Raw genomic sequence first — 12,405 nt, forward strand, 5'->3', positions numbered from 1 at the left:
TGCTCCTTACCACCACGCAGTGTTGATTGCTCCACTGAATCACTCGGCGAGAGCCGGCGAGGCCTGTTCTCAGCAGATGTCGCGGCTGATACCTTTCCCTCAGCCTGATGCTGTTAATAAGAATTAATAAAAGGTTGTGGCGACCGTTGCTGTGTAGGTGGCGTGGGGGCTGTCCATCTAAAACGGTTAATAAACTTGACAAAAGTGTTGAGAGGCGATGAGGAGGTAAAGCCCAAACGTCAGGGGTTCGATTCCTGCAGCAGTTTTTGAAACTGACTCCACTGCTTTGATGAATTTTGTGGAAATTCACTTCTTGTCCCAGATGAATTCCAGGATTAATGATCCGTGTAAAGCGGTGAGTCTGATTCCTTTCAAAAGCTGCTTTTTGCTCTTTGGGACAAACTCCTTCTGCCAGATCTCTTGATTGGTCCACACCTTAAAAAAACGGTCTTAGCTGACTTGAAAGGGAATTCTGGTTTGGTTAAATGTAAATCCAGGAGGAGGAGCTTAAAGCAAAAAGAGTTTTGTGATATAAAGTAAACTTTGTGTATTTTAAGTTCCCATTGTAAAGATGTGCATTAGTAGAGATGAGGTTTTTAAGTGTAAACAAATGAAAATAGGCAGACTAAAGCAGTTGGTTTGTTTTGTTAAACACTTATTCAAGCATTTTATGTTGCAACTTCTCACTGATTTTTAGGGTAGAAGGTTTTTAGGGTAGATTTTGTGGGCGGTTCAAACTAGTTTAAGTTAAAATAATGTGACCAAAAAAATCCAAACATCAACAGTGATGAATGAGTGGTTCGCTGTGGTTTTTAAGACTATCTTTAAAAATTGTGAAGTGCACAAATTGATTTTGGATAGTACAGTTATACACTGTTCCTTAAATGATCACTGTCTTTTACCTTTTTCAGTGGCAGGTTTTTATGTTACAAATTAGTGGTGTAACTATCAATTTCCTCAATTGGTGAATCAATTTATATTCCTATTATTTAACCAAAAACAATCTGAGGCAAGTTGTTATTCCAACCCTTTATATAATCATTTCGAAAATAAATAGATCAATTAAAATTGATATTGGAAAATATCATTTAAATTTAGACACACAAGGTTTATTTAACTACAAGGTAAAAACAACTAAGTGCATCAAAACAGACGACACACACGTGACGGCAGCAAAAATGATCGATCCATCATTCCAGTCCAATGTGTGGAAACACTTTGAATTTAACAAAGACACAACCATACAGTTTGGTAGAATGTTATGATAATGTTTGGCTTACTTTGATGTGGAAAAACAACAGTGAACCTAACGTTATGAAACTCAAAGGTGAATGGATTTGTCATTAATTCTTCATTCTTCACCTGCATTGTTCAGTTCCCAGGTATTTCTCTGTCACACTAGTTGAATTTTTGGCCAAAGATCGATTTTCGGTCCGTGTATCGTATTGTTCACAATGAACAAATATCGACTATTAATCAAATCGTCATCCACAAATCATGATATAAATTGAATTGTAAACACAAAAGGTTCCACCCCTACTACAAGCATTCACGTCAACTTTAAAAAAAAAACCAGAATTATTTTATTTCAACCTAATAGAGAGTAGTAGAAATGTACCGTGCTGATTCTGTAATGTTAGTCCGTTGCTGCACTAAAAGGAACTCTGGTAGTAGTCTTGCAGAGGCCTTCAGTCTGTTTCTCTAGTTTTCTGCAGGAGCTCAGAATTCTTCTCCAGCTCTGGATTCTCACGGCTCTTCTTGCTTCTACATTTTCTTTAACACTATTTTTTTTAGTATAATATACACAATATGTACTTGTTTTCGATGTTTTAGTATAATGCTGGTCTTTGAAGTGTTATCTTTACCCTTGGTTACAAAATGAGACATTTTTGCACAGACAAATTAATCTAACCTTCTTCAAATGACATCTTTGCAAGCAAAAAATAACATTATCTTCAACTCTGAACAAATTAAAACTCTGTTATAGAGCTCCAGATACAAAATTCCAGTTGAATGTTAACGTAACCACAAAGACAAGGCCTTCTTTTAACGCCGAACCACAGCACAAACTACCCCATGTAGTCACAAGGCTTTCTCAAATGACTCCAAGCTGTTTATATCCTTCACATCTACTTTGTAGCACTTGCCGCAAACACATAGCACGCTGTCTGAGAGAACCCAATTGAACAATAGTTCTGTCTTCTGTCTGGCCTGTGCACAAATAAATTCTTGGAGAATACCAAAAGTACACAAAGAATAATCAGAGGACAAGTCAGGGGTCATAAGCTTTGCATCTTTTTGATTTATTGGCAAAGGATGAACATCATGTTTCTATCCTGAAGACAATGAGGAGATAAGACTTGTAATGTAGCAGAGAAAAACAACAGAAATGCAGGTATTTAAACTGAAATATTGAGGCATGGGAGCAGAGATTCAGTGTACAGAAAGAGTGAAGACAAATGCTTTACTGTAATCCTTTAACTGTACATAGTGTTGTCTGGATACCTATTACCTTCATGAACAGAGGTTCTGCTTCTGCTGCCATGATTTGACCTGTTAATTATGCTAATGGAAAGCATCCAGCCAGCCTGCAGAGACCCGGATGATTGTTCGTGTCACTAAAAGATCTCTCGGCCTCTGGGTGCTGTTTTGCTTTGTGGCCTCCATCCCTTCATTCCTCCCTTGCTCGTTCACTCGCTGCCTCTCCTCGTCCTTCTCTCCGCCGCAGCCCTGTGGGAGCATGAGGGTTGAAATGACACACAGTGGCTGACTGTCGCCCAGGGGCCTGAGTTCTGGCCTTGGCTGGCTGGATCTGTGTGGCAGCTGGTGAGCCCACTGCCCTCTTTCTGGCCTGCAGCATCAACAGTGGTGGTACTGGGACTGATTGGAGGCTCACTCTGATCTCCGACTCTGGGGCTGACGTTCAACTGCTCAATGCTGCCCACACAACTGGTGGCGAGGAAGTGGAACGGAGAGTGGGGATGTAATTGCGAATTAACAGAAATACAGGCGCAGACAGACTACACTGTCCAGTCAAAAAGGCTGAGATGCAAATTCAAACTTATAAAAATACCTAATGGGTTAAAATGGTACAGACTCACACTGAATAATGGGCTAGGTACTAGTCTGTCTAATTTTATCAACTTGTAATAGCCATGATAAAAAAAATTCAAGGCTCAGATTAAACAGAACATTCTATTCATAAATAAGAACACCTTTTAACCAAGTTAGCAGCGCTACACCACAGCGTAAACAGCTTTCCCTTTGAAAAGACCCAACACAATTTACCCTCAAATACCAATAAACTATGGGACTTTCCATGTCATCACTCCCAGACCACAGGAAGAATCCAATGTTCAACACCGATGTCGAATTTTTTTTTACCTACATGAAAATAAAGGTTCAAAGTCACTGACATCCTTTTAGGAGGATAAACTAACAATCATTTGTTGGAATCAACCACAAAGCAGCAACAGAAGCTAATTACAGAATTACAGAGGATGGACACAACATAACCAATGTGCTCTTGGAAGTAAGTGGACTGGCGGCCCGGGCCCAAAGACAGAAAGCTTGAAACAAGTCGGTCTGGGGAGGATTGGAGGAAAGTGGCTCAGGTTGAGTCTCAATGGTGTCTGCTGGTGTAGATTCTGTTCCTGAGTACGACTACTGGAGGGAGGTGGTGTCGCAGGCTGGGGATATGCTGAATGTGGTCGAACCAGCGGGCCACGTTCAGATACTGCTCCTTCTCCTGGACGGTCAAGTCCACCTGAGTAAAGGACAACACCGATAAGTTCTTTAAAAACCAAGAACAATTAAAAATTGTAGGCAAGTAAGCTTAACAGTGTGGTAGTTGATTACGTTTTAAAGTAGTTTTAAACTCCCCTCAAAGTGAAATTGACAATGTGGGAAAGCAAATGTAAAGAAAAACATAAATCATTAAGTTACTAAGCATGTGGTTTATATTTATCCAATTAAGTAATGAACAAAAGTTTATTGCATGGAAGAAAAAGCAGCCTGAGAGCATTCTAGCATCAGTCAGGTTTAATGTCTGTGTAAAGTTGTTTCCATGAATTGAACATCAGCACAAACTGCGGTCAAAGGTCAGACTGGCTGACCTGCCGTCCCTGAGGTTAAAAGCCACACTGATCGCAAATCAAAGTGACGCTCTTCTGCCTGGTGGCGGGGGGCAGACTTCCATCTCTGCCACAACCACTGACACCTCTCAACATGTGATCGCTCCCTCCCTCCATCTCATTCCGCCTTTCCTATTTCTGAAGTCTCTTTTATTTTATCCTGTAAGGCGTAACAAACTTACTTGTTCCTGGTCTGAGGCTTAAGACATCACTTCATGCCACATCACTGTCTGTTTGAAGAGAACTGAGAATGCGTTTATAAGCCGTGTGTTCATTGCCAGCTTGATCTCAAAGCCCTCCGGCCAAATGACTGGTCAAATCGAGCGCTATCCTCTATGACAAATTAATAATTAAAGTTGTGGTTTGACTAAAGTGAGAGCTAATAGCAGAAGATGGATGCTCGAGTCTGAATGATCGACATTAAACACAACTGAAAAGATATAAAGATAAACAAGTTATACCCATGAATAGACTTATCTTCTATAAGTTTTACTTTTACTTATTCAAAAATTCTAAATTTCAGGCAGAACTAAACTAAAAAATAAAAGCCCAACAGTAGCTGTTTAATAAAAAATGTCTGTACAAAAAATACTAAGAATGGACTTGAAATGAATGCCAATGGCAGACTTCTGGTTTTGCTTAAGCTTACGTTTTATCATCTTATTTGCATAGTGTGCTTGTTTACAGTTAAAGTCTCTTAAGTTATTTACAATTCTTTCACAGGTTTATTCCCATCATACCCCTGTGGAGTTTAAAAAAAAAACTTTTTTAAGAAACGTGTAGAGAATACAACATTTTCAATTGTTAATGCAAATGGGTTTTAGGCCTTGATCGCCCCAAGTTCCCGGCTGTGCGGACCTGAAACATGGAACACCCTCACAACCCCAACCTAACATTACCACTGCAACAAAAATAGTGAGCAGTAATGGAGCAATCCAGCCGAATAGTTTTGAGCCAGATGTCAGCTCAGACGAGGAAAACAAAGGCGTATCTATTTGTCTGCATCGGAATGAAGTGGAGCAGGGAGCTTGTTAACCAGGATAAACCTGTAAAGTTTTTCCAATGGCATTTTTTTGTCTCCTCCTGATTCACCAGGATGTGAATAGACATACTCAGAAATACAGTTGTAATCTTAATTTTCTTTATACCAGCAGAGAAAAAGTCCACAAAAGCATGTTAATAACACCAAAAACAGCATTTTCATTAGAGTGGGTCTTAATAATTACACAATACAAGAGGAAGTTTACTTACTATGAGTGGATGTATACCATAGTACATAAGAGTATCAGCTAAGGTGAAGTGGTTCCCTGCCAAGTAGACATTGTCCTGCAGGTGAATGTTAAGTTCCTAAAAGAGAAAGCATTTCATGAATTTCCCCCCGTTTTTTTATTAGATGTGACAGGAAAAACTCAAGAAAGTTCAAAGATTACAAAATTGATTCCATTTAGCATAAAAATCATACAACAGCAGGTTAATTCCTCTTTATATCAGTGAATCTAAAATACTGCTGTACTGCCCCTGCTGTGTGTGTATGTGATGTGAACATTAATAATTTGTTTCCTGGGGGGTTATACCATCTCTCCCCATGACTGCAGCCTTAACAGAGATGTCATACCAAACACATTTGTTTACTCCGCTAGAAATTACTGCAACTGTCGCCTGCAAACCCAATGAAGGCCTTACAAACTCGGGAAGCGTTTTGTGTCTCTCAGTCAATGTCTGTCTGCACAAAGTCATGCACAGAAGTGCTGGTCCCAGAGGAAGGGACCATCTTTAGCGCTTGTACGCTGTGCAGGCGAAAACTCCGTGTTCACACAGTAGAGCATCTTGGGGGCAAATGGAGTTATTGTGCGGCAAGAGTGGGTGATGCCAAACAAGGCATGAAGACTGCAGACTTCCTCCCCTCCAAGAATCCGATCCTTTCTTTTCTTACCCTACAGCCATAAAACTGAAGCCAGTCGTGCATCAGAAGACAGAAAGCTCTTCACCCCCCCCCCCTCCCCCCCCCTTGAACATTCTCAACATATGGAGCTCAAATCTGGGTTGTAAGCCTACCTGTATCCACCTTAGGAGTGCATTAGCTACTGTGTTCACTGGAAAACTTTGAAGCCATACTTAATGATAAAACTGTAAAATAGAGGTTCTAATGATTTCTAGATGTGTTTCCCCTTTTATTGATCTACATCCATATTTATTTATCAGGCTATCAGTCTCTGTCTTTACTTCTATTCAACTGCTTTTACATTTGTTTTCCTTAGAGGGATCCTCCACAGCAGGGATTCAGCCTCTGCTATGAAGGAGCCGGACCCTGGAAACCACACTGCATTCAATGGGGTTTCCAGGGTCTGGCTCCTTGCTTTGAAGCGTTCTCTGTGAATATGAGTGGGGGGGGTCACTGGTGTGGACAGGTCCTAGAAATATTGTTTCCCCACTTACTTATCAAGCCCTATTTCTACTTTGCATCTTATTTATGAATCCTTTTATGCTTTATGATGTTGTGTGTGTTGAGGTTGAAGGAACTGTGGGCATCGTATGCGATTTATAATTTTTTGTGGGTGAATGCCTCCGTTTTTTTGGTTTAGATTTTGGAAAATGTTTTAACTAAGTAAAGCCCTTTGAGTTACATGAAAATGAAAACTGATTTGATTAAATAACGGGAGCATTTTTTTAATATAGAAGACATTGTATTGGGGGAAGAAAACAAATGCATTGAATCAAACGTCTTTTCTTTGATTAAGAATTAGACATTTCATCCAGAAGAAACCTTTTATTGAAGCCTTGATTATTGCTCAGAAGGACACAACGCTGTGAATTTAGTAACATATTGCCATATAAGTCAAATAAAGCAATCATACTTGTTAAATTCTGTCAAAAGAGGTTCAAACGAGGGCTGGCCGATAATTTGATTTTATTGATTAATTCAAATTTGCTGTTTAGGAAGACTTATTTTTAGGAAAATCTGAATCCAGACAAAACTGGAGGATAAACCTCCTGGTTTGGAGATAGTGGTGTCATTAGATACAGAATACACTATGACCCTGACCCTATACCAATGAGCAGTTCCGCGAGTCGTCAGTATGGGACCACGGACTATTGCCATACAGGCCGAACTTTGAGACGTTTCAGATAAATACAACAAAAATTAATGAATAGGACATCCATAAACTGAATTTTCTAAATATAATACCAGACCTGAATCAATTGTGAATGAAACTTTATTAGCAGTGTCTCTGTAACATTACAGAGTGCTGTGGTGAGCTGAGAATTAAACTTTGGCCAGTGGGGTGGTGACCTCAGATTAGGAGCATCAACTTGAACACTGAAAAATCTGTTTGAAGGCTGTTGTTCTGAAAGGTTGGAGTACCACGAATTTATTTCAACACCTGAAACAGAGGTACTATGTCAAGTGTGAGAAGTGTTTCTCTTTATGAGATTCTCAAGCTTGTGGTATCTCACAAAACACCTGCTGCCACCAAACCTTTTTACAGGTGCACTTAGTGTTCAGGCCAACCTCCAAAGGAGATCTTTAAATCAAAAAGTTTTTGTTAAATTTATTCTGTCGTGTGTAATTTTTGTTAAGGGAAGTAAAAGGGAGGGAGAGAAAAAAATTTGATTAATTGTGCAAATCAAATTTTGTATATATAAAAAAAGAAATCATAGATTTTTTTTTTTGGCCATATTGCCAAGTCCTAGTCAAACTATCTTTGAGGTTTCAAAGAGAAAAACAATGTTATGTCCAAATAGTTTTATCATATTAACAGTAAAGTGAGTTTTTACTTTAGAAACAAGTTTAGACTTAATAATGGAGGAATTTCTTGTTGGCATCCTGCCTTTGGATGGTTTTAAAAACTCCTATTGTTGATGCATTTTTATCTCTGGATAATTTAATCAGAAATGACGGGTGACTTGAGAGAGGAGGGTTAAGGATGCAGCTAAAGCAGAAGGACAGGACAGGGGGCCACCGGGTACCAGAGCTGAGCCGCTCAGGGCGACTTCTTTCTGTAAGCGGCACCATTAAAATGTTTAAAAGGCCTGTCCAGATAACATGCTGCAACACAGCATGACTCCTCAGCCATGCCACAACAGCGTGTCATGCTGAGAAGTACGCACAAACACACACAAACATACAGCCACTTCATGCTGACAGGATGGTGCCAAGAGGCGCCAAGTGTCCAGTCGGCCAGTGGCTGACGATCCCTTTCACGCTGACTGGCGTCAAGCACATTAAAATGCTTTTCTGTGTAGCATGGGGCCATGTCACTGAAGGGCCATACATCAATCTGTATTCCTGTCGTTTGTGCCTCAAGAGCACTAAAAGAGACACACATTGATCAAAGTAGCCAACAGATGAGAGGAATACAAGAAAAACGGAGATGTACTTCTAACCGATGGAGCTGGTTCTTCTAAAATCCAACAATATTTGCTTAAACATTTTAAATTGATAGGATTTTCTCCTACTCTGACTACATCCAAAGATGTTTCTTAATTTTATTGTGATAATCAGGGCCAAACTTTGCTGATAATAACTCATTTTGATCTACAAATCACTACATTTGAGAAAAAACTAACAGGTATCAATGAAATAGCAACTTTTCTACCTTAAGGATGGTCTTGCTGTCTTCCTTAGTGCAGCCATCAAGTCTGGTGACCCTGTACTCCAGCCACTGTTGCACCACTGCTCTGCCTTCAGCAGATTCACCCAGTAGATTTGAGCGTTTGGCCTCTTTCACCAGGTGACAGGCGATGGTTATCAACCCCACCAGAGGAGGTCCCTGGTTATTCTGCAGCACTGGTACCTATAGAGATGGATCACAAAAAGCAAGGTCAGAAACAGTACTTCATGCACTTTGCTTTAAAATGACCACCTATGCTTTCATATACTTGTGTTTTCATACTGATTATAAGCTATAAAAATCAAGGTAACGCATTTAATTTACTTAGTTAAAATTTTGAAAGCAAACACACCCACAATTTAAATCCACAAAGATAGCACCGCCCCTGCTCTGTGCCGCTTAGGAAGCCCTGAAATAAAGGCAAGCAGGGAGCTCTCCGTTTACCTCAATTAACTTGCAAAGCTTTGAGGGTCAATATCATGAGAACAGACTACTGCTGCTGTTTGCGACACACTACTGGTTACTCAGTTTCGACCAAGAAGCTAACAAGAGCTTTCAGTCGTTTCAAAAGAGCCTGCTGTTATGGAGGACTCTCCACATGCTCGTTAGCATCTCAATGCTAGCAACCGTTTACCGCTAGCAGCTGCTTGAACACTTCTGTACGGCTAAACAGCAACTTTCAATCTGCACTATATAGTAGCGCAAGTGTTTTTTAAGTTACCTTTTTATCTCCCTGCGTACTGTATTTATTAGGCTTTTTCAGGCCCAAATATTTCTCTAGCGACGATAGCTCCCGTAACGCCATGTTTTCCCAGTTCATGGGTTAGCAAAGGAAAGTTTTTGTTCTGATTGGCTGAATTTTCCTAGTTCCGCCCAATAAGGGTTGATTGACGTTAGATGCATCCAATAAACACTCACCTTGGCTTAGTCTATAGTGCATCAGGAAACATTAATTAAAAAAAAAAGCTAAATGTAAAATAAAATAATAAAACAGATTTATATTTTTTTAATAACACAATTGTATGGAAAAAACGTAAAAATATTATTGAAAATTTAAGAATGCATAACTCAATTCATTTTAATGGTTTAATAAAGTAAGTAATCTCATACAAATTTCATATTTAAATATATTGTATCATTTTGATATAATTTTTTCCCCCAAATGTATTTCTTCCAGTTGTAGTTTTACCTCCCACAGGAAAAGAAAAAAGGCAAAAGTCTTCAGCCGTAGGCCTGACTTTAAACAGGTGTAATAATTTAGACAACATCATTGCCTTGAGTTTCAGGAAAAGTGCAGATAAATCCAATCAATTATTATTATTATCATAGTATTGATGTAGTCTATTTGTCAACGTGAGTATCCTAGTTCTTTTTCATATATGCAGGTTTTTTTAAAGATTACATATACATTTCCCCAACAGAGAAAACTGGAGCACAAAAAATGCATCGTATGCTGTCCTGCTGGTTAATAACATTCTGCATGTAAACACATAAAATCTCTCATGACTATCTGTAGCCAGAAAGTGTCAGATCAGTTGAGGAACCCCAGAAGTTTTGTTTGAAGTTCCTGCAGCAAGTTTTTGTCTTTCTGCCAGTTTGTCAGTCTCTACACAGCCTGCCCAGGTTGTGACATTGACTGGGTCATGTCTGGTTAGATCTATTGTGTGCATCCATGATTCCCCCATAATAAAATGTCACCTGTCAGTAACCAAAAAAAAAGGCATTTACTAACAAAGTAATGTCCAGATGAATGTGTGAGTGTGCACTTCTGCGCTTATTTGTGACTTCATAGAAAGGGACAGCTAGGTTGAGGTGTGATACTACAATCTGTCCTTTCACGCTCAGCAGATCCTATTTGTAACAGCTCATTGGAAAGACAATATTTCAGGTCATACAAGACTCTAGAAATGATATTCATAATTTTGAGGGATTGTTATGCATTTCTAGGGATGGTAATATATGCAGAAAATACAAAAAATTAAAGAGGGTTTTAACTAAACCAGTTTCCTCCATTTTTTGTACACCTAGATGAAATAATCTGCAAGATTTGTTTTTTTTTTAAGTAGGCTAACACCAATTATTTTTTCAAAAGAAATGAACCAGACAGAAACTTAAATGTTACAGGTTTCTGCATCCAACAGTGAACTCAGTAGCTTTAAAAAAATTGTGCTAACACTCAGAAAAGCAAAATCATACTGCAGTTTTCTTAAAGGGATCTACATGGAATTGTATTTTCAATGATACAAAAAATATTCTTCAATGCTTTAGCCATTTAAGTCGATGCTAACTTAAGTGTAGTCTTGGATTATACATGTCTACATGGCAAATTAAAGTTAAAGTTTAAAGTCCCATTAGTTGTCACGCAGCTAGGTGTGTAAAATTTGTTCCACACATTTGACCCGTCCCCTGGGGAAGCAGCGCTGCAGATGAAGCAATGCATTTTTCTTGGGTTAAGTTTGGGTAGTTACAGCTAAAGGAACGGTTAAGCGTTTGTATTAGTTGGCATCAGCTACACATATTCTGCAACTTTCTAAGTAGCTTGGAGCTAAAAGAAAACCACAAAGAAGACACAAGTCTGCATTTGTGCCATTTAGTTGACTTCATAACTTAATACACACGCTCTGAACCTGTTTTGAAAACTGTAACACTGTTGTTTGTGGTCTGCACCACTTTTTGCACTGCAAAAACGGAATCTCAAGAAAGTAAAAAGACCCTTGTTTTGTAGAAAATGTGTTTTATTTTTGCATAAAAAATAATCTTATCAAGAAAGTTTTTCAATAGCAACATAATCTTAGTTTGAAAAATAAAATGTCTTAGTGACTAGAATGTTTTCTAAAAAAATAAAGAAGTCTGAGTAAGTTTGTTTTTCTGCCGATTGAGTAAGATTTTCTAATATATTTCTAATGGGCCTGTTTTTACAAAGTGGCTTGACAGGATTTTAAATTTCAAGCACAAACTTCAGACAAAAATTTATGAGAAGTCTCAGACTACTGTCTGAAAGATGTTGAAAATCCAAGAGTTTGTGGCAGCCTGCTCGTCCTGCTTTCAGTAACGTTTCAAGCCCCATGCACCCACAATGCTCCTCTTTACCTAATTCGTTTAATGCAAAAGAACAGAAGATATTTTTAAACCCAATTTGTTGAGAAAAAGCTGTCCCAGAAAATACATTAATTATAGGAATGAGTACACAGACTATCATAAATGATTAGATGTTATCAAACAAAATAGGACTAATTTTCAACATTTTTTTCCCTCATCTAGTCTTCCATTTCTGCTGTTTGTTTACAGAATCCAGCACGTCATACACTTTTACCCAACTAGGGCTCCTATAAATGCATGCCCGCAGCATTAAAGTGGGTCTTCTTCAACGTAATGCCTCCAAGCTGCCACATCCTGTCTGTACTCAGGCGGGGTGAGGACAACGATCCCTAGTGCTTGGGACTAACTGTAGCCTGTGGGAGTTTTTTCATGCCGATCATGATTTGATATACAATCTGGGGTTAAATTAGTAAGAAAATCTACAGTAGGGGGGTCATGAAGCTTGCCGTTGGGCTTCCCAAGGAAGGCATAGCCATAAACACAGCCTCAGTCCTGTTAGATATATCCCCCCCGTCCCGTTGGTAGCTTACAATATGCTTGTACACTGATTCGTCTAGCCG

The 12,405-nt window shown here is 39.0% G+C and overlaps 1 protein-coding gene across 1 annotated transcript; it reads right to left on the reverse strand.

Moving 5' to 3' along the window:
- Positions 1 to 2,279: 2,279 nt before the first annotated feature.
- Positions 2,280 to 9,596, reverse strand: eef1e1 (eukaryotic translation elongation factor 1 epsilon 1). The gene is made up of 4 exons (XM_004080967.4): positions 9,468 to 9,596; positions 8,732 to 8,929; positions 5,385 to 5,480; positions 2,280 to 3,766 (listed from the first exon to the last, which is right to left on the reverse strand). Exons 1-4 carry the CDS (start codon positions 9,564 to 9,566, stop codon positions 3,623 to 3,625), a joined length of 537 nt encoding a protein of 178 aa, XP_004081015.1. The 5' UTR covers positions 9,567 to 9,596; the 3' UTR covers positions 2,280 to 3,622.
- Between the last annotated feature and the right edge of the window lie 2,809 nt (positions 9,597 to 12,405).

This window comes from Oryzias latipes, chromosome 20 (genome assembly GCF_002234675.1).
Source record: "Oryzias latipes chromosome 20, ASM223467v1".
NCBI lineage: Eukaryota > Metazoa > Chordata > Actinopteri > Beloniformes > Adrianichthyidae > Oryzias > Oryzias latipes.